The sequence below is a fragment of the Cynocephalus volans genome, chromosome 4, assembly GCF_027409185.1.
Source record: "Cynocephalus volans isolate mCynVol1 chromosome 4, mCynVol1.pri, whole genome shotgun sequence".
In the NCBI taxonomy this organism is placed as follows: Eukaryota; Metazoa; Chordata; class Mammalia; order Dermoptera; family Cynocephalidae; genus Cynocephalus; species Cynocephalus volans.
In genome coordinates, this window is record NC_084463.1 from 115,119,237 (window position 1) to 115,139,341 (window position 20,105).

A 20,105-nucleotide genomic window follows, 5' to 3' on the forward strand; every position below is an offset into this window, starting at 1 on the left:
TTGTGCGTAAGATAGGGATAATAACAGATCCTAGTGCTATTATGAGGAGTAGAGAAATTGGTACCTGCACAGTACTTAGTACCACTCAATAAACGTTAGTGATTAGAATGCTCACTATCTTTTGGTGTATGGATATGTCTAGGTGAGAATCTCTGAGTCTGTGAATGTCTGCGTGCATGTCTTTCTGCTGGTATGTGTGTATATGTGTATGTTTGTTTTGTGGCCAGGCAGGCCCCTCTCTCTGGATGGAGTTTGCTGTTGGCCCAAGCCTGGACTCCCTGAGCCAGCCAGGGCTGGCGCCAGGGATGGAATTTCCATTAAGAATTAAGCAGGACAGCACTGGGAAGCCAGGAAGGCAGAGAGGAGGGGGTGTAGGGGGATGCTGCTTCAACTCTGAGCTCCTGAACTGCCTTGGAGAAGGTCTCTGCCAGCTTTGCCTTCATTCACAGGCCTTCTGAGGCCATGGCCCAGAAGGATGGGCAGGGAGAGAGAAGCTGTGCACAGGGGCCTCTGTAAGGAGACTTGGATTTGCTGTGGCTAAGACTGCAGCCATGAGGCGCCCCCCCAGCAATGGAGAGGCAGCCAGCGAAGGTCCAGGTGGCTGGGGCCTATGGGAAGTCCAGGAGTCCAGGAGGCTGTGCTGTGCTGTACGTATTTGGGAAGGTGGATGTGTGTGTGTGTGTGTGTATGTGTGTGTGTTTGTGTGTGTGTGGTGTATGTTGGGGAATGCAAGAGGGGAGGGCATTTATGTCAAGTGACTCAAGGGAACATCTAACAAACCAAGTCTCTTTCTCTCTTGCCCTGAAACCCAGGCACAGAGTTTGGACCTGGAAATAAAAGACCTTTGAGGCCTTTTGCTAACACTGATGCTATAGTGTTTGTAAGTTCCATTCCATTTCTAGCATGTTAAAAAATTATTTTAGTTTTCCAGGTACTTTTACATCTTTCACCTCATTATGTACTTTGTGCAACCTTATGAGCTAGGCAAAGATTATTATGATCCCCATAATATGGGAAAATGAAGCTCAGAGAGGTTAAGTGACTTGTCCAAAGATACACAGCTAGAAAGTAGTAGAGGCAGGATGCAAAGCCAGGTCTCTTTGAGGACAAAGTCCAGGCTATTTTTATTATACCACTTGACTTATCAGAAACAGACTCAGAAAGAAGATCTGCCCATTTGAGGAAGGCTATGGCTCCTGTGTCAATGCCCAGCCAAGTGGCTGGCTGGAGTCCCCAAGCCCTGTCCTCAGGCCCTGAGACAGCCCTTGTTGAGACAGAAACTGAAGCCCCCATTCAGGGGACTGGGAAGTAAAATTGGGCTGTCCTGGACTGGTTGAGGCTAGAGTTGAAGTTGCCTTGTCTGAGGGGAATGACTTGGCTAACTACAGAGCCCCAGGCCCCCAGGGAACTGGGGCAGGTGAATTAATGTCAGGGGCTGCTATGTGTTCAAGGCCAGGGAGCAACAGTCACTTCCAGCCAGATCCTGGACAAGGGAACAGGGGTTATTAGCATTAAGGAAGAGAAGGGTGAGGTGGGACCCTGAGGTGGTCACTGTGTCATGGAGATGGACTTGATCATCCTCTCCCTGAACACATAGTGTGAGCACCCTAACATAGTTTGTACATGAGGGATTTAGTTTAGGTGCCAGGGAGAACTTTCTGTCAAGAGAGTTCAAGCTTTGGAATAGGGCCCAAGGAAAGCCAGGGACTGCCTTTTCTAGGTGATGCCCAAGAAGAGGTAGAGGCTCTCCAGGGCCCTAGGGATTCATGGCAGAGGGGAAGGAATTGGACGGAATGACCTCGAAACTTCCTTCCAGTTCAAGAATGCAACATTCCTGAGCTTTTGGGTAGGAACCAGGCTTCTCTAGACTTAGCCATTTGACACAGAGTCCAGAGGGGCATAGGCAGTCTGATGTGCCCAACTTAGAAGGAGTCTGCAACAGCTCCTTGTCATTTTTGGCAGGTCCGTGATTTGGAGGGTGACTTAGGTTCCAAAGGGAAGCACCTGTGGTGCATAGACCTAGTCGCATTCCAGGTCTTTGGAGGTTGCTCAAAGTTAGGCGGAGCAGAGCATGTGAACTGCTCCCAAATCCCTCCTCGTTTGGTTTCAGCTCCAAGGGATCGCGGCACATTCCCTTCCCGTCTCCAGATGCTGGCATGCGGGGCACATGTGGGCGCCCCCGCCCCGGACGGCTCCTGGGTGATTACCCGCCTTGACTCTGGCCCGGCCCGGGGGTGAGCCGGGTCTCTAATTAGGCCTGACCGCGTCCCCATTCCAGCGCTTCCGCAGATGAGAGCGCGATGTTTCCATTGCCGAAATAGCCCTCGCGGCGGCCCAGCTGAGTCTCGCAGGCAGCGGTGCCTGACGCGGGACAGAGGCTTGGCAGGGAGCGCAGTGGGCGGGGGACAGAGGGCGGGGCGGGGGGCAGCGGGCGGCCCCCTCGGGCTGGGCCGGCAGAGCGGCCACTTTGCCTCCGGAGCTCCAGCTGCGCCCTGCCACCGCTGGCCGCTCGCACGCTCAGAGTAAGTGGACACGCTCCTCTGGCTGGATTCAGGGGTTGCTGCTGGATCTGCCAGCCTAGTTGGGGACAGAGCTGGTTTGTGACTTTTGGATAGTAGGTGTAAGTGTGTCGGTGGGAACGCTTGTGAGTGGGAGCGGGTGTCAGTGGGAGGGAGTGTGTCTGGGCTGAGATGTCAGCATGTGGAATTTTCTAACCAGTGCCCTGGAGTGTGGGTGGACAAGTGTGTCAATGTGTGTGGTGGGCCTGGAGCGTGCCCACAGGTGGCTGCCTGTCTGTGTGGCACCTGCGCCATGGGTGGACCTCGTCTGTACCTGTGGAAGTGCATAACTGCGTGTGGTAGCAAGCCCTTCGTGTGGGCTGAGCCAGTCCACATGTGGATGGGTGGCTGTGTGTGAGAGTGAGCCCGTGAAAGCAGACACAGGAGGATAAGGAGCGTTATCTGAACTCTGACTTTCTAGGGTGACCTGACTTGTCCCCTGCTAGGGTATCTTCTCTGTGGGTTATGTGGCTTTGGTTTCTCAGGGCTTTGAGCAGGACAGGAGCACAGAGCGCTCACCCAACACTGGAGTGAATGGGGATTTGAATGACCTCTCCTGGCTGCGCCAGGGGACCCCACTCTCACGCCAGGAGAAGAGGCAGCAGGACAAGGAGATGAGCAGACACACAGCCACGGCCATGGCCATGCTCACCCACTCACTGACACTCACGGTGTCCCCACAGCCACATGCTTGCATCTGTGTATGCGTACACGCATCCCTGCCCACACATGCTGTTCTTATAGGTCTTACACTCTCTTTCAGGACATCTATGCAAATGCTCACACATCTTCAACATGTACACCGTGTACAACAACATGTATGCAACATGCACTCACACTGTAAAATGCATATGCACACACATGTACCCCTGGCTTGGCCCCACCCTCAGCTTTTAGACCCCCCTTTTAACCCTTTTAGCCCACATGTGGTACTGCTGATAATGGGGCCAAGATATTGGCCTTAGTAGGGAATATCTTAAGTCAGGGGCTTTTGCTGGGGGGTCAAGGCAGATGGTGATATGATGCCTTGAGGGTGTCCCATTTAATCTGAATCTGAGGCTGCCCATGGAGCTCAGCCAGAGAGCATCCTTGGGCCTCAAAGACTGGGACTTAGAAGCAGTGTTTGCTGTTTTAGAGGTGAAAAGGCAGGTCTCACAAGGCAAGTGGGCCAGGCTAAGATCTGAGGCGGAGCTCAGCACCTATAATTTGCTCCAGGTTCTGGTTTATACTCTGGATTGCTCCTGCTGCAGAAAAGTAGTGAGCCTTCCAGGCATCTGCAGTCTGGTGGGGGGATAGCCTTTGCTCTGCTCCTCTTGTTTCTTCCAGCAGTTATCTCTTTTCTTGACAGAATTTTCTTCTCCATGCTGCCTTCCCCTGGGGACCACTGGGGACACCCTAAACTGTGCTTGGAAGAATAAGTGTCCCAAAACATCAGCTGATGGTGGTGATTATTATTATTATTATAGTTATTATTATTATTGTTCTTATGGCTTCTAGACATCTCTCATTCTGTCCATTGTCTTGTTGACAGGCTGCAGTGAGGTACCCAGACTAAATGTGCTCCTTGAATTGGGAAGGTAGACAGACCGTATTGACCTTCTTCTTTCCTAGTGTTTATGGTTTGGTTTAAGGGGTGCCTGAGCCTCACCCACCAACTCCCTTAATATGCAGGACACCAAGTCCAGTTCAACCACTTCCTAAGGGGAGTGCTGGGATCTATCTTCCCCTTAGCCTGGTTTTAGGCTTGACCCTTGGGGGTGTTAAATAAGAGCAGGCTGTGGTTAGTCCAGCAGGCTTCCTGCAGAGTGAAGGTGGTGGGGAAAGGGTGTATTTCCCTATTGTGTTTCCCTTCTCACTCTGGCTGCTAGGAAGCTCTTAGTCTGTCATATTGCTCCATTCTAGAAACTGTGTTGGTTGGAACCATGGCTTTGACTTCTAATTTCTGCTTTAACAACTTTATAGAATATACATCTTTAACTGTAAACTCCCACATCCTTTGCAGAAGGAGATCAGAATAAATAAATGAACAACCAGCAACTGAGCATTCTATTGGCTTCTGAAGATGGGCATCCCACTGCACGGATTTTTTGGGGGAAATCCCCAATTTCAAATATTTCGTTTGGTTTTCAAACCATATGTCTCAATTTTGGCTACTGTATCTTTGGACTCTGATTCGTGACCATGTCTTGGGGTTTTTCTTCCCAGCAGCTTTGGGAGATAATGCCCATCTCTGTGCTGGCCCGGACAATGGAGATTGTTGAAAATGAATTGGGCCATTGATAAGCACCCCCTGCTTTGAGTGCTTCAGCTGCCAGCTCCTCCCTGTCTCAAAAGCTCAAGTGTCTGAATGCCCGAAGGAGTTTGACATTTGCCCTAAGCCTGGCTCTGGCCCCATGGCCACCCCTTCCCCATGTGACCCTGTCTAGCCCAGGAATCTGCTGGGAGGTCTGTGTCTTTCGGATCTGAGCCCTGCTTCCAGCATGGACCACACCATCTCTGATCAGGGATGGCCCTTGAGGAACTGGAGCTTGGGATGAGGAGCTCGAACTTTAGAGTATGGAGGGGCTTTCCTGTCCCTCCCCTGGGTCTGTGAGGCCATAGTCCAGTTCTCAGCCCTTTAACTCTCCCCGTAAGAAGTCTCAAGTTTGCCAAATGGTCAGGGAGTCATTTGTCACCTCTTACCTGTCCGAGACATCAGTCACCAGGGCGGGGCTTTGACTGTGTTGCAGAGTTTATGAAACTTCTAATTCACTTCAAGACTGATCATTTTACCCTGCCCATGGCCCTTAGTGTTTAGAAAGGGGAATGCTGGAGGGCAATTCTCAGCGCCAAAGAATGATTGGAACAACTGGGCTTTGGGGCACCGTGTTAGGGTCATTTCTCAGTATGTGTTGTCAGCCTAAGCTGGTGGTTGCTGCCCCACATTCAAGACTAATTCTCTTAGAAACATTGATCACAAAGCGGGTTAGAAGACATGCCTTTTGACCTGGTTCTGGGTAATGTGCTGATGGATTCATATAGATGAGAGGTTTGTTCCTTCCCAGATAAATGTCATCTCAGAAAGGTAAGACTAAGACTTGATTGCATCTCTGCTGAGAATTCATACTGTTTAGATCCTGGCTGTTTCCTGGACTTTAAGCTCAGCCAAGTGAAAACATGGATTTAAAATCCAGCAAGAGGGCATCCTGTAAGATGGGAAGAACTTCTGCAGGGGAGGGTGGCTCACGGTTACTGCATTTATTTAGTATCTACTAAAGACCAGCTCCTTTTTTAGGTTCTTTGCATCTTCTGTTTCATGAAACCTCTACAACAATGCTATGAAATAGTTACTGCTATTTTAAAGATGAGGAAACTGAAGCACAGTAAGGTTACATGATTAGCCCAGGGTCAGAGCTCCAACAGTTCCTTCCCAGGGCTGTCTGACTCCAGAGTCTTTAGTGAATGTGCTCTACCCACTCAGAGAGACTGGGAACTCCCCATTTTGAAGGTCTTGAAAGCAGGAAAAAACACCCCTTTGGGCAGACATGGAAAGAGACTAAGGGCCTGACTTGTATGTCTGCTCCCAGAATCTGAATGGCATCAGCATCACTGGGCTTTCCAGCCTCAAGGAGACTACTGCTCTGGGGGAAGCAGGAAGAGGGGGTGGTGTGGGAAAGGCCTCCTGGGCTGGGCAGGGGTCCTCTTCCTCTCTCCTCCCCCATCACCATGGGGTGGACAGCAGTAGACTTCTCTGGCTCTATTTCTCCCCTGGAGCAATCTCTGTCCTGGGAACCAAGCCTCCACCTAGACTCTGCGATTCAACCAGCCTGGTCTCCCCTTCCCCAGCTCCAGGATCCCCTTAGTGCCAAGCTCTGGGGGAGTCCTGGAGCTTTTGAGGACATCTCTGGGCAGGCCAGACCCTGTCCGTCATGATGCATTGTCTGTAGGTGTCAGCAGTTTGGCCAGGTAGTTGTGTATAGTGTTCACTTTCTGCTGGGGGAGTGGAGATTTTGTCTTACAAAGCAAATATCCTGGGTTTGGAAACCATGTGAAATGTGGCCTGTGGTCTGAGGGTGTGAGCTGCATTGTGGGTCTGTGTATGGTGCCAGTTTAAAAGGCACTGTTGAGTGGCAGAAACATCAACTCAGACCTTCTTGTTTCTTCTGATGGAGGGTCAGAGGTGGACAGTACATGCTTGCAACGTACAGAGAAAAGAGCATGGCTTTGCAGCCAGACAGGCCTGACTTGGAGCCTCGGTTTCTTCATCTGTAAAATGGGGTTCTTCAAATGCAATAGTAATGCTAGAACCAGAAAATTTATTTGAAACATAGTGTCTAGTGTAGAATAGGCAAACCATAAAAGGCAGTATTCTTCCTTCCTGTCACACCCACCTTCTGTGATAGAGGTGGCTTATTGGCAGAGATCTGGATTTCAGCTCCAGCTTCGCCTCTGGGCACACTGTGTTATCTTGGGTAAGGTCACTTACCTTTTCTGGGTATCCTTTTCCTTGTGAGCAAAATGAGGGTAGAACTCATTTTCCTCATTCCTCTGTATTTTTTGAGGATAATGAAAGAGACTTGGAAGATCCAGAAAGTTCGGTCAATACTGACTCATTTATTCATGGCTCAAATATTAATTGACATCCTTTGCTGTGCCAGGACCTGTGCAAGGCATTGGGGTTAGGGTGTGTAGGGAATATCCGATCCTCAAGCAGCATTCAGACCATGTGGCAAGACAGAATTTTAAACAAAGGCCTGTCTGTGGGACAGGATCAAAGCAGGTACTGGAGGCATTGGTGTGTCGGAGAGGAAGTGCCATCTTCAACTGGGGCAATCAGAGAGGCCTTCCCAGAGGTAAAAGTACTTGGTCTGGATCTTGAAAGATAACAGGAAGTTGCCAGGAAGATACGAAGAGGGCATTCCAGGCAGAGAGACCAGCGTGTGCTAAGGCACTGAGCTCTGCAGAGTGTGGTAAGAATGCGTGGGGATTTTAAGTAGTTAATTTGATTGCAGCGTAAGTGTGCGTGTTCAGTAGTGATGGAAAGTGAGATGGGAGACGTTACAAAGAACTGTGGATGAATTGCTGTGAGACAGTGTTTGGATTTTTATCATGATATTTATGGGCAGGCACTAAGTTATTTTAAGCAGGGGAGGGTCAAGGTTGGATATGGGCTCACTCATTCATTCAACAAACATTTATTTAAGGCTTACTATTTTTATGTGACTTTTAATTTTGATATCATATCAAACTTAATGGAAAATTTTAAGACTGGTATAAGAAATCTCTCTTTATCTGTATACCTCAATTTATATAATGTTCCATTTACTTTATCATTCTATTCCCTCTGTCTCCAATAATATGAAAATACCATTTTTATTATTTATATATATTTTTGTTTATATCATTTACATCTCATTGCTGTATATTATTATATTTATCATCTTATTATATATGTATATATGAGAGTACCTCAAAAAGTTCATGGAAAGATTTGCATTATCTTTTAATTCTATTTTTTCATGAACATTTTGAGGTACCCTCATATATGAATACATATAAAAATGTTTATATTTCTGATCAATTTAAGAGTAGATCGGAGACATGATTCTTCTTTACCCCTAAGTACTTCAATGTGTATTTCCTTTAAAAAAAGATATTCTCTTACCACAGTGCAATTCTGTCCCAATAATGTCTTTATGGCTCCGCCATCTCCCTACCCCCTTCAGGGTCCAATCCACAGGTTGTGTTTAGTTGTCACGTCTCTTTATTCCCCTTCAATCCAGAGCAATTCTTCTGCTTTATCTTTCTTGATCTTTATGTTTTTGAATAGTGCAGTCCAGTTATTATGTTAAATAATAAAAACCTCAAATTGGGTTTGTCAGATGGTTCTGCATGATTAATTCAAGCTGCACATTTTGGGCAGGAATACCATTGAAGTGAGGTTATGTCCTCTCCAGTCTTCATATCAGCAAGCACAGGATGTGGGGACTGTCCCAGGACTGTATCACTTGCTTAAGGTAATGTCCACGGTTTCTCCGCTGTGTAATTACTGTTTTTTCCCTTTATAATTAATGAGTAATTTGCAGAGCAATACTTTGAGACTATGTATATATCCTGTTCCTCATCAAACTTACACCCACTAATTTTATCATCATTGATAATTTTGAGTTCATTATTTCCTCTATATTTATTAGTTGGCATTCTACTTAAAGAAAGACCTTTTCCTCCTCCGTCCCTCTCTCCTTTCCTTTCTTCCTGTCACTAGGGACTCATGGATTCTTCATTACTCAGTAAGTTATAATAAATTACTACCTTTATTTTCATGTTCACATTGCCCTAGGTTTGATCACTGGGGGCTCTGTAAGCTGGCTCCTGTTTCTTTTTGACTTGTCCCCAGGCAGTAGCCTCTGGGCACCAGCTGGGTCATTGAAGGTGGTGGATACCCTCCCGTAGGGAGCCAGGCATTACTGTGCATGGACAAAGAGGTAGGGCGGGTGCCTTCTGAGTCCCTAGTGATAGAAAGGAAGGAAGGGAGGGAGAGAGGAGGAAAAGGTCCTTCTTACAGTAAAATGCCAACTGGTAAAGATATCTGCCGTAGCAAGAAGTTACAGGCTCATTTTGTGCTTTCCTTGCTCCAGCCCTGGAATTAGCCATTTGCTCAAGGAGTCTTGGGTCCTTTCAGTGGAGAATGAGAGTTAGAAACCAAGAGTTGAATGCTCCGTGTGCTCCTTTGTTATTGCCTCTATGACCTCTTAGCAAACAGTGCCAGGACATACATGTACTCACATATTTATTTCTAAAATAAACAAAGACTATAAACTGTTATGGGTTTTTGGAAGGAAAAAAATCCAAGTGACTGAGATGGAGAGTAATAGGGCAGGGGTGCTTTAGATGGGTGGTGAGGGAGGGCCTCTTTCAGGAGGCAGTATTTAGAAAGACCTGTAGCACGAGGTGGATAGATTGGAAGGAGAAGGAGCCTGGAGGCTGCTTTAATTATCCAGGCAGTAATTACAAGGGCCTAAACCAAGTCAGGGTGGAGAGGAGGTAGAATCAACAGGACGCTGTGACTGGTGAATGCAGAAGGTGAGGGAGATGGAGTCAAGGGGACTCTGGGCTGATGTTTCAAAGGCCTCTCAATCTCAACATGTTTAAAATGGAGTGTCTGGTATTCTTTCCCTACACTAGCCTCCTCTTACCTGGCCCTGCTCAGGTATTTCAGATCTCCTTGAATGGCTCCTTCATCTATGCAGCTGCGCAAGTCAGAGAGACCTGGCAATCACCCCTGACACCCCTCTCCCTCAAAGCCCATACCCAACCCATCCCCATGTTCTGTTGGGGTTAGCTTGTAAATATCTCTCAGATCTATCTCTTCTCTCCAGCTCCACCAGCATCACCCTAGTTCAAGGTAGCAGCCAGAGTGCATTTCAAAACACAACTCCATTCATCTCATTTCTCTCCTTAAAAATACTTCAGTTGCTTCCTATTGATCTTAAGATAAAGACCAAACTCTTTAATAAGTCCTCTGAAGTCTCGCTTGTCTGGCCCCTGCCACCCTCCCCTACTTTCTCCTACACAGCACTCCCCTCGCTTTCCCCCCCACACTGGCCTTGGCTAAGTCTCAGTGCATTTGGTGGACTGGTGGTAGATGACATCTAATTCCTGGATGCATCTGAGAAGCTCCCTGGAAGAGGTGGCTTCATCACATGGCATCTCTGAGCTGTGGCTTCTCCATCTACCCCTATCTCTGATTTGTAGAGTATTCAGGATATATGAGGGGTCTCCAGGTGGCCCTGTCTTGGCTCCTTGGCTACTTGCATAAAAGATGGTTACAAATCCTATGAAGACTCCTTGGAGCTAAAGAGTTACTTGTATGATACACATTGGTCAGGAGCTGCCAACCTCCTCCCCACCCCTGAGACGGCACTAGAGATAGGCAGAAAGAGAATACAGAGAGCTGGTCTTCCGAAGCCCAGTGAGCCATCCTGGCAAAGACGTCATTAGCAGTAGGACAGAGAAGCCCACTTAGTCCCTCTGGCTCACCTACTCTTGCAAGTCCCTCCCTCACTCATTCAACTATTTCATCTTTGTTCAGTCACTTACCCACCCCCTGCCTATCTGTCACCCACCTATCCTTCCACAAACAAGTCACCCTCACCCCACTCTCCTCCATCCCTTTTTTCTATGGTCCTCCCAGCCCAGAAGCCCAGGACCGTCAGGGGTGAGAAGATGTTACTGTGCTGGCTGAGAGCTGGGTGATTGCAGGGTGTTAGCAGAAACAATGGGGGACCAGAAGCTGCTGCACTGATTACTCCTCTTGTCTCACTCTCTGCTTTTCTGGCTTCCCCTCTGTCAGTGGCAGTTAGAGCTTAAGAATTAGGCTCCTTGATCAAGTAGGTAATTGGTAGCTGGGCTCTGCAGAGGTGCTAGGGACTCTGGCCTGAGGGTAAGGAGAAACACAGCTCTCCAGGAGCTCTGCTGTGGAAAAGAGGTTGCTTTTGTTTTCTTCTTCATTTTCTACGATGATTGCGCTTTAACCCTGTGGAATTTGCAGAGAGGCAAGGGGGTGGGTGGGAAAGCAATATTTTAAAATGTGGTATTTAGAAACCAGGCAGTGGACTAATCCTGGCTCTGCTCCTCCAGAAGCTGCTCTTTCAGTCCTCTGAGGGCTGTCATTTACAAAGAGCTCCTCAGAATGTGTGCTGTCCATCTGCTGCAGTGGCAGACGGCACTGCAACTGAGCAGACATAGGGCAATGGCAGCCACATCAGATAAGAGCATCTTGGAAAAATGCCCAAAGATGCCAAGGGCCTAACTCATTCACTCATTCCCCCTCTCACTCATTCATTCAACAAGTATCTACTTAGCCCCTACTGTATGCCGTGTATTGTTCTCAGCACTGGAAACACAGCAGTGAGCAGAACACCAGTTTCATGCCCTTGTAGGATTCACTTTTTGGTTTAGGAAGACAGGCAATAAAAAGGCTGATATGTAAAGTTTGCAAAATGGTGACTGCTGTGGAGAAATGTGAAGAATGGTAAAGGAGTTCCAAGGGTGGAAGGGGTTTTGTACATTTATCCAAGGTCAGGAGGTTCTCTCTATAATGAGCAGACATTGAGGCAGGGGCCAGGCAAAAGTGAAAGGGCAAGCTTGTGAATATCTGGGGGAAGAGCAGGCAGATAGAGAGAAGAGTAACAGCAAAGGCCCTGAGGCAAGGTTGGGGATGAGCATGAAGGTCACCGTGACTGGAGTGAAGTGCAAGACGGGAGAGCAGAAGGAGTTGAGACCAGTTATGGGGGCCGGAGCGCGAAGGCTCCTGTGCATTACCTGAGGAAACTTGGTTTTTAATCTGCATGATGTGGGTGGACATTGGAAGGTTTGGAGCAGAAAAATGACATGCTGTGGCCGCTATGAAGATTGGGGCGGTTTGGAGGAGTAGAGATAGATTAGGAGCCTATTGTAATTTCGGTGAGAGATGATGGTGGCTGGGACAAGGTTCACTTATTCATTCATTTATGCACCATTTCATTCTTTTTTTTTTTTTTAAAGATGACCAGTAAGGAGATCTTAACCCTTGACTTGGTGTTGTCAGCACCACGCTCTCCCAAGTGAGCCATGGGCTGGCCCTATCATTTCATTTTTTATTCTTCATGTCTGTGTAACACTGCCTCTGTATGAGGCCCTTCATCACTATTCATTCATTCCTTTGGTCCCCTAGTGATCTTCATTGTCCAGCTGTCTTCATTGCTTTTAACAAGTCTTCACCTGTTGCATGTAGAGCATTGTGCCAGTTGCTGGCAGATATGAGCATATTCTTGTGGGCCTTAGGCACTAGCAGGGAGACAAGATGCACCCACAGGAGATCACCAATCAGTTATGAAACCAAGCAGGCCACAGCAAACGCAAGACGAATGGTATCAACACCTCAGTATTCTAGGAGCCCTGTGGGCCAGGGGTCAGAGTTAGCCTCTGGGTGGAGGCCACACTTAAGCTGAATCTTGACATGTGGAGAGGGCAAGTCAGTCATGAAGAATGACAGGAAGCTTGCCCTGAAGCTTGAACATAAGGGACATACTGGGGAGTATAGGGCAGTTATGGTAAAAAGAGGTGGGGAGGGCTAGAAACAGGGTCCAGAGAATCATGAGCACCAGGCTAAGGAGCTCAGACCTGAATTGAGAAACGCTGGGCAGACATAGGTTTTCAAGGAGATTTTACAACGAGAACTGTGTTTTAAAAGGCTGAAACTAACATCAGAATGAGGAGGGATAGGCTGGGGGTCGGGAGGTCAGCAAGAAGACTATTGCCTTGTGTGACACTTCTTGAGTTTATGTCCAGGAGGGACCCTAAGATTGGCAGCACTCTTGGGGTAGCTCCCAGATACACAGTGGGCAGGGATACAATGATGTGGGGGCTTTAATGGCGAACACAAACAGCAGGATATGTGAGTGGCAGTCACTGGGACAAACCCCCAGATGTCTCCTGTCACTTGAAGCCATCTTTGAGTGAGGAACACAGAGCAGCCTGTGTTCTGGGCAGAGCAAGATGGAGAAAAGAATCTGGTCTCTGCCCATGAATGACTCTTTTAGAGTTAGCTTCTAGGTGGAGGTGTCATTGGATTGTAGGGATGTTAGATTCAGAGCAGGAGCTCATCTAATCCAGCCCTCTACTCTTACAGATGGGAAATTGGAGGTCCAGAGAAGGGGCATAAATTGTCCAAGGCCATATAGTGCACTTGTGACAGAGAAAGGTCAAGCATTTCATTGAACTCATGCTGAAGGAATTACTATGTTTTATTTAATTATGCATTTACATATCTCTTTGAAGAGGAAATTCTAAGAAGAAGAAAATTGTTTTATTCATCTCCTTCTCTATCATCTAGCTGGGGCTTAATACAGAGCACATGCTCTGCCTGACCCTAAGGACCACACTTGTCCCAGACCAAGGCAGGATGTTAGAACAGTCTCAGAGATGGCCAGAGTGGGATCAGAAAGAGCAGCCCAAGGATGGGGATAGAGCCTGGCCCTGGATCCCTTACTCATTCATACGGGTTGGCCTGTGCCAAGTTTCTACTTCAGTTCCACTCACAGTCCTTCCCAGAGTCTCACCAGTGGCCATGAATGTGAGTGGGTAAAGGCGGTTGCTGCCATGAAGGTGCCTGCCGAGAGGAAGAGGGGAGAGAGCGTGGGTGAGAAACTGGGGTGTCCTGTGCCTGAGGCCACTGGAAGAGGAGAAAGCCCCTGCCTTGCTCAAGAGAGAGTAGCCCGCAGGGAGATTGGCAGCCTCTGGCAGGCACCTGGGATGCATTTTCAGGTCTTAAGTCCAGTGCTTGGTCTGGCTTGAGGCTGGGTCCCTAGGGACTTCACCAAACCCACTTATTTGCTCCCTTACTGTCCCAAGGAGCTAAAAGCCACTTCTTTAAGAACAGTGTCTCCCCATGGCATGCAGAAGTCTATGGCTTCACAGCAAGATGTCAGACAGAAGCCTGCATCCCTACTTTCAGGGTCCTAGTGGGGAGGGCTAAAGCTGGAGACCATTTCCTGAAAAGTCAGAAGGATTTGGGCCTTAGCTTCTGCCAGCCCAGGCCCCAGCGATTGCGTCAGTGTTGGATAGGTAACTGGTTCTTAAGTTCTTGGTCAACACGTCCTGTTTGTCTTGTGCTGTAGAATTGGCAGGAGGATTTTCACATGGAGGGAGTGAGTTATACTTGTGAGTAAGCTCACTTGTAGACACAGGAAAATAAGTGTCCCAGGTTCTGCATCCCTTGGTGAATGCCCTGGGGGAGGCAGCCGTGTTTTCTTCAGCTGTGGGGTCAACATGCCTTCCAAGGTGTCAATCATGGGCCAGGCCAGGTTTTGGATGGAACTTGAGAGGAAGGCTAGAAAGAACTTGGGTTCTAATCTGGGTTCAGCTTCACATTTGCTATGTGACTTGGGCAAATCACTTGCCCTCTGCGGCCTCAGTTTCCTTTTGCATGTAAACTACAGGGTTGGAAGAGATAATTCCTGAGCACATGTCCTGCTGTAATATTCCAGATTTCTTGCTTACATTATGCCAACAGGAATTTTGATTAAGACCCTGACTTCCAAATTTCTATCCTGGCCTAAGTCTGATTTTTCAATTTGCCTGAAATTCTGCTTTTATAGATTCATTTAGGGGACTCCTATTTCCATAGACCATATTGCCTAACAAAATCCTTTCTATTTTTATGGCCTTATATAGGGATACAAAGCAGTATCACAGTGTCATATCCATTATTATATTTTGATCTTTAAACAACTTTGCCAGGTAGTCAAATATTTATTATTATCCCTACTTTGCATATGAGGAAAGAGGCTCAGAGAGGTTAAGTAACTTGACTCATGTTAGACAGTTAGTTACTGGCAGAGCTGAGACCAGGCTGCAGGTTTTTTGGCTGCTAGTCTGTGCTCTTTTTGTGTCATTCTTTGGGTTTGGGAAGGGGCATCATAAGGATTTCATGGGCTGGGGGTTGTAGTATTCACCAGCTGACATAAATATCAGGATGAGAGCATCTGTCGCCACAAACCTGTACCACGTAGGGCTGCAGTGTTCTTAGCCTGGGGCTTCCCCGCCCTGCCTCCTGGGCCTCGTGGTGAGGGGCTGGGCTGGTTCCTGTGCTCCAAGATGCAAAGGTCAGGGCAACCACAGGCACTCTGCAGCAGCTTTTACCACTGATCCTGCCCTGCTGTCTGCTGTTTTAGCAGGGTGGTGGGTATCTGGCCAAGGTCAGGGCCTCTTCTCTTTTCTAGAAGCTTTTTCCTCTGCTTGGTTCTGAAGCTGGCTTGGCTCTTTCTTTTTCTTCTGGTTACAGAAAGGGGCTCTTAAAGGAACCCTCTTAGCTTGTTTCTGGCTCAATCCCGCCAGATCATTGCTCTGGGGCAAGAGGGAGCCTCAGCGGCAGAGTGTGTGCGCAAGAAGGAGCTCTCCCCTCACAGACCAGGCAGGAGCAACAGTGGCATTATCTGCCTCCCCAACCCCCCAGTTCGTTTTCTGCTTGTGATTTGGGATGGGTGCATGTGTGACTTCTGAATCTGTTGCTCTCCATCTGCCCCTCCTCTGTCATTAATCAAGTTGCCATATTTGCTTGGGTCTATTTTGGGGCTCGCTAAATGTATTGCAGGGTCAGTGTCACGTTGTATTTACTATTTTTAAATAGGACTTACTATCTGGCAGGAAAAGTCCCCCCAATTTCTTTTTCAGGAATATTTTGGCTATACATTTCAGATTCAACTTTTCAAGTTCTAGGAAAAAATCCTGTAGAGATTTGATCAGAATTGCACTGGATCTATAGATCAGTTTATGGCAAATTGATATTTTCCCATCATGTACATGATACTTCATATCCGTGAACTGTCTCTTAATTTATCTTAGCCTGCTTTAATGTCTTCTAATAATGCTTTACGATTTTCTCAGTACGGGGCTTGCTCATGTTAAGATTCATTTTCACGCATCTTGTATATTTTTGCTGCTCTTGTGAATGACCTCTCTTCTAAATTTCACTCTGTGTGTATGCTGGTGTCTAGAACTACACATGACTTTTGTATATCCATTTCCAGACCAGTTTCTAAGCTCTTTTATGAATTAAAATTATTTATTTGTTGATGCTTTGGGGTTTTCTGTGTGGACAGAGAGTGGATTGCTAGTTCATATGACATTTTTATAAGAATTAGTCTGGGGGGCACACAAACAGACCCATAGACCCTTAGCTTGCCCAGTGGGCTGCAGGTTGGTGCGTGGTGGGCCAGCCTTGCGTAGGGCACGTGGCTGGGTGAACACGGCAGAGACCACTTTTAGCCTCCAGGCATTCCCTTGTCTGTGTGCTGCTGTGCAAGGCTGATGTCACAGCCCTGTGGAAAACTGTTATCAACAGCAAATTATGCGTTTTGTTTCTTCCCATTCTTACACATTTTCTTTCTGTCTACACTAGCTGAACTCTCTAATAAAATAATGAATAGCAGTTGGTGAGAGCTGTGCGTCTTCATTTTGTTTCTGATCTCACAGGAAATACTTTCAACATGTCATCATTAAGTGTATTTTTCATGGTATTTTTTTTCGGTAAGTGTCCTTTAATCAGTTTAAAGAAGGTCCCTTCTATTCCTAGTTTGCTAAAAGGTTTTGTTATGAATGGTTCTTAAATTTTATCAAATTATTTTTCTTTGTCTATTAAGATAATCATAAGATTTTTTTTTCTTCTTTAGCCTGTTAGTGTGGTGAGTTTTATTAATCTATCTTGCAATGTTAAAATAACCATGTATTTTAGACTAAACCCAACTTGGCCATAATGGATTATCCTTTTCATATATGGCTGAATTTTATTTGCTAATATTTTGTTTAGTATATTTTCATTTGTGTTTCTATATTTTTTTTTCTTGTGTTCCTGTTTAGTTTCTGTATCAAAGTTATGTCAGCCTCAGAAAATTAATTGAAATGTATTTCTTTTTTCCTATTCTCTGGAAGAGTCTGGGTGAGTTTATCTTTCTTTTGAATGGTATAAACTCATCTGTGAACTTTTCTGGGTCTGTTATATGAGAAGATTTTAAACTACTGATTAATTCATTCAGTGGTAATAGATCTATTTCTTTTTGAGTTCATTTTGGTATATTATATATTTCTAGGAGTTTAGTTGATTTATGTTTTCAGTGATATTCCATTATATTCTCTTAACTCTGCTGCATTTGTAGTAATTAAACCGCTTTTATTGCTAATATTTTTGTGTTTGCTCTTTTTAATTTTTTTATCTTACGATATGTGTCTATTTTGTTTGTGTTTTCAAAAACTAACTTTAATTCTGTCATTTTGTTTGTGTTCTGTTTTCTGCTTTTATTTGTGTTTTGTTTATTTGTTTCTATGCTATTTTCCTTCAGATACTTTCTCTGGAGTTATTTTCCTCTTTTTTAAAAATTTCTTATACTGGTAGGAGTTAGAAATTCTTCTAATTTTCAGATTTTCTTGTTTTCTAATTTAAGAATTTAAGGTTATAATTTTTCCTCTTAATTCTACCTTATCTATATACTACAAGATTTTCATATGTGTATTTTTATAATCATTTAGGGTTTTTTTTTGTAATTTCTGCTATAATTTCTTCTTTGACCTATGATTTGTATATTTAAAAGTATCCAAATGTGTGGGGGTATTTATACTGGGGTAGAGACTGAAATCTATAGCATGTCAGTCTTGAAATTTGCTGAGGCTCTCTTTAAGATCTAGGAACTAGTAAATTTTCTAAAAAAGAGAATGATTCATGAATGCTTCAAAAGAATTTGTATTTTTGACATGCTGGATGCAAGGTTATATTCATAAACATTAAGTCCAACTTAATCATGACATCCTGATCTGATATATTTTTACTGATAACTTTTCTGCTTGATTTATTAATTAACGACAGAGATGTGTTGAAATCTCCGTGTGTGACTCTGGACTTGTTCATTTTTCCTTGAAGATTTATCAATTTTTATTTTGTGTATTTTAGGACCATGTTATTAGAGACATCCTCATTATTATATCTTCTTAATGAGTCGAATTTTTTATTTTTATGTAGTGAATCTCTCCATCTCTATAATGCTTATTTTCTTAAAGTTTGTTTGGTGTTATATGAATATATTAACACCAGATTTCTTTACAAAAGTATTTTTATGGCATGTCTTTTGTAGCCTTTGACTTTAAGATATTTTGGGTCTTTTTGTTTTAGGAATATTTCTGGTAGTCAGCACATATCAACATATCACATAAAATCTCTCTCTCTCTCTCTCTCTCTCTCTCGCTTGCTCTCTGTAATGCGCCTTTGGTAATCTTTGCTTATAACTGGCTAGTTTAGCTCATTTTCCCTTCCTGTGTTTACCATTATACATTGATACTCCCCTCTCCACACTTTCTTTCTTTTTTTCGATTGATTTTTTCCTCTTACTCATTTATTTTTTCCCTCCTATTCAGTTGGAGGGAAATGTTTATTTCTTTCTCTATGTCTATTCTTTTGGTTATTACTCTACATATTATAGCATTAATAATAGCCTAACAAGCTCAAAGTTAACATCTCTATTTTCCTCGCCCTCAAATAGAAACTTAGAATACTTTAACTTACTTTGGTCATCCCCTTCTGAATTTATATACAGTGGTTTTGATTTATCTTTTTTCCCTTATCCCATGAATGAGGTATTATAATTGTTTCTTGTAGTCAAAGTTTGCTTGGTTTTACCCACATAGTTTCAAATAAGTTTGCTCATCATTCTTTGTTATATCTTAAACCTTCCATCTGACATTACGTTCTTTCTGCCTGCAGTAAGTCCTTCAGCATTTCCTTTAGTGTGGAGTTTTTGCTTGTCTGAAAATGCCTTTATCTCATCCTTATTCTTGAAAGAGAGTTTCGCTGGAAATAGAATGATAGGACAATTATTTTCTGTAATCAGACATTTTCCTGTTGTCTGCTGACTTTCATCATTGCTATGAAGTGGTCATCGGTCACTCTAATTTCCTTTTTCCTTCGGATGCTTTCAAAGTCTTCTCTGTCTTTAGCATTCTTTAGTCTTATGAGTTGTCCAGGGTGTGTATATATTTTTTATTTGTTCTTCTTGGTATTCATTGGGATTTCTGAATTTGAAGTTGCTTTGTCTTTCAAAAATTCTGTGAAAATTTTTAGCCACTATTCCTTTGAATATTAGTTTTCGCCCTGTTGTTTCTCCTCTATTTCTTTGCAAATGTGATGAAATGCTTGTTAGACTACATCACTCTATATTCCTTAGCTTTATTTCTCTCATATTTTCTCTCTCTTTGTCTCCTTGGGCTGCATTTTGAATAGTTTCTTTTGTTCTTTCTTGTAATACACCAAGTCATTTTTCAGCTGTGATTACTCTGTCTAGTAAATTTTTCTTTTTAATTATTGTATTTTAATTTATAGAAGTTCTATTTGGTTTTTCTCAAATTTGCTTGGCCATATTTTATAGGCTTTCTTCCTTGAAATTGTTTCCAAGACTCTCTTTTATTTCTTGAGACTAAAATCTCTACTTGCCTTTCCCCAACAGACAATGTGGTCATTAATTCTTGACATTTCTTGCTGACACTTTTGATATAGAAGGGTTATTTCCCATTTACCCTTACACTGACTTTATGGTCTACTGTGCTCCTATATGATTCCTATCCTTGGGAAGTCCCTAGGCTTTCTCTCTTTTCTCCCCTGCTATATATACACATGAAACAAAAGCTCAGAGGATACAGCATTCAGCAGATTTTCTCAGGGAAAAGACTCCCTTCAACTCTTGCTTAAGACCCCTGGTTCTTCATTTGCTTTATTTTTGGGCTCTCCAGATTTCTTGCATTTTTGCCAGCTCAGTGATTTTTAAAAATATTAAAAGCATCTTTATTCATCCTTTAAAGTTGTTCTCACTGAAAAGTATTTTAGAGTATCTGGTTTACCATATTGCTGGAAATAAAAATCCGAACTTTCTCTATGTAAAGATGACTCAATTGTCAACTAAAAATCAGGTGCTAAAAATTGTGGCATGGTATGGAGAACCTTAAAGACAAAGTAGAGTCTTCATTCTTACTCAACTTATTAGCTGT

The 20,105-nt window shown here is 44.6% G+C and overlaps 1 protein-coding gene across 1 annotated transcript in view; it reads left to right on the forward strand.

Moving 5' to 3' along the window:
* Positions 1–551: 551 nt before the first annotated feature.
* The window catches only part of INSC (INSC spindle orientation adaptor protein), a 123,695-nt gene continuing 104,141 nt past the window's right edge, over positions 552–20,105 (forward strand). Inside the window, exon 1 of the mRNA XM_063094610.1 lies at positions 552–647. Coding sequence (XP_062950680.1) covers positions 552–647 — 96 coding nt within the window. The remainder of the gene's footprint in view (positions 648–20,105) is intronic.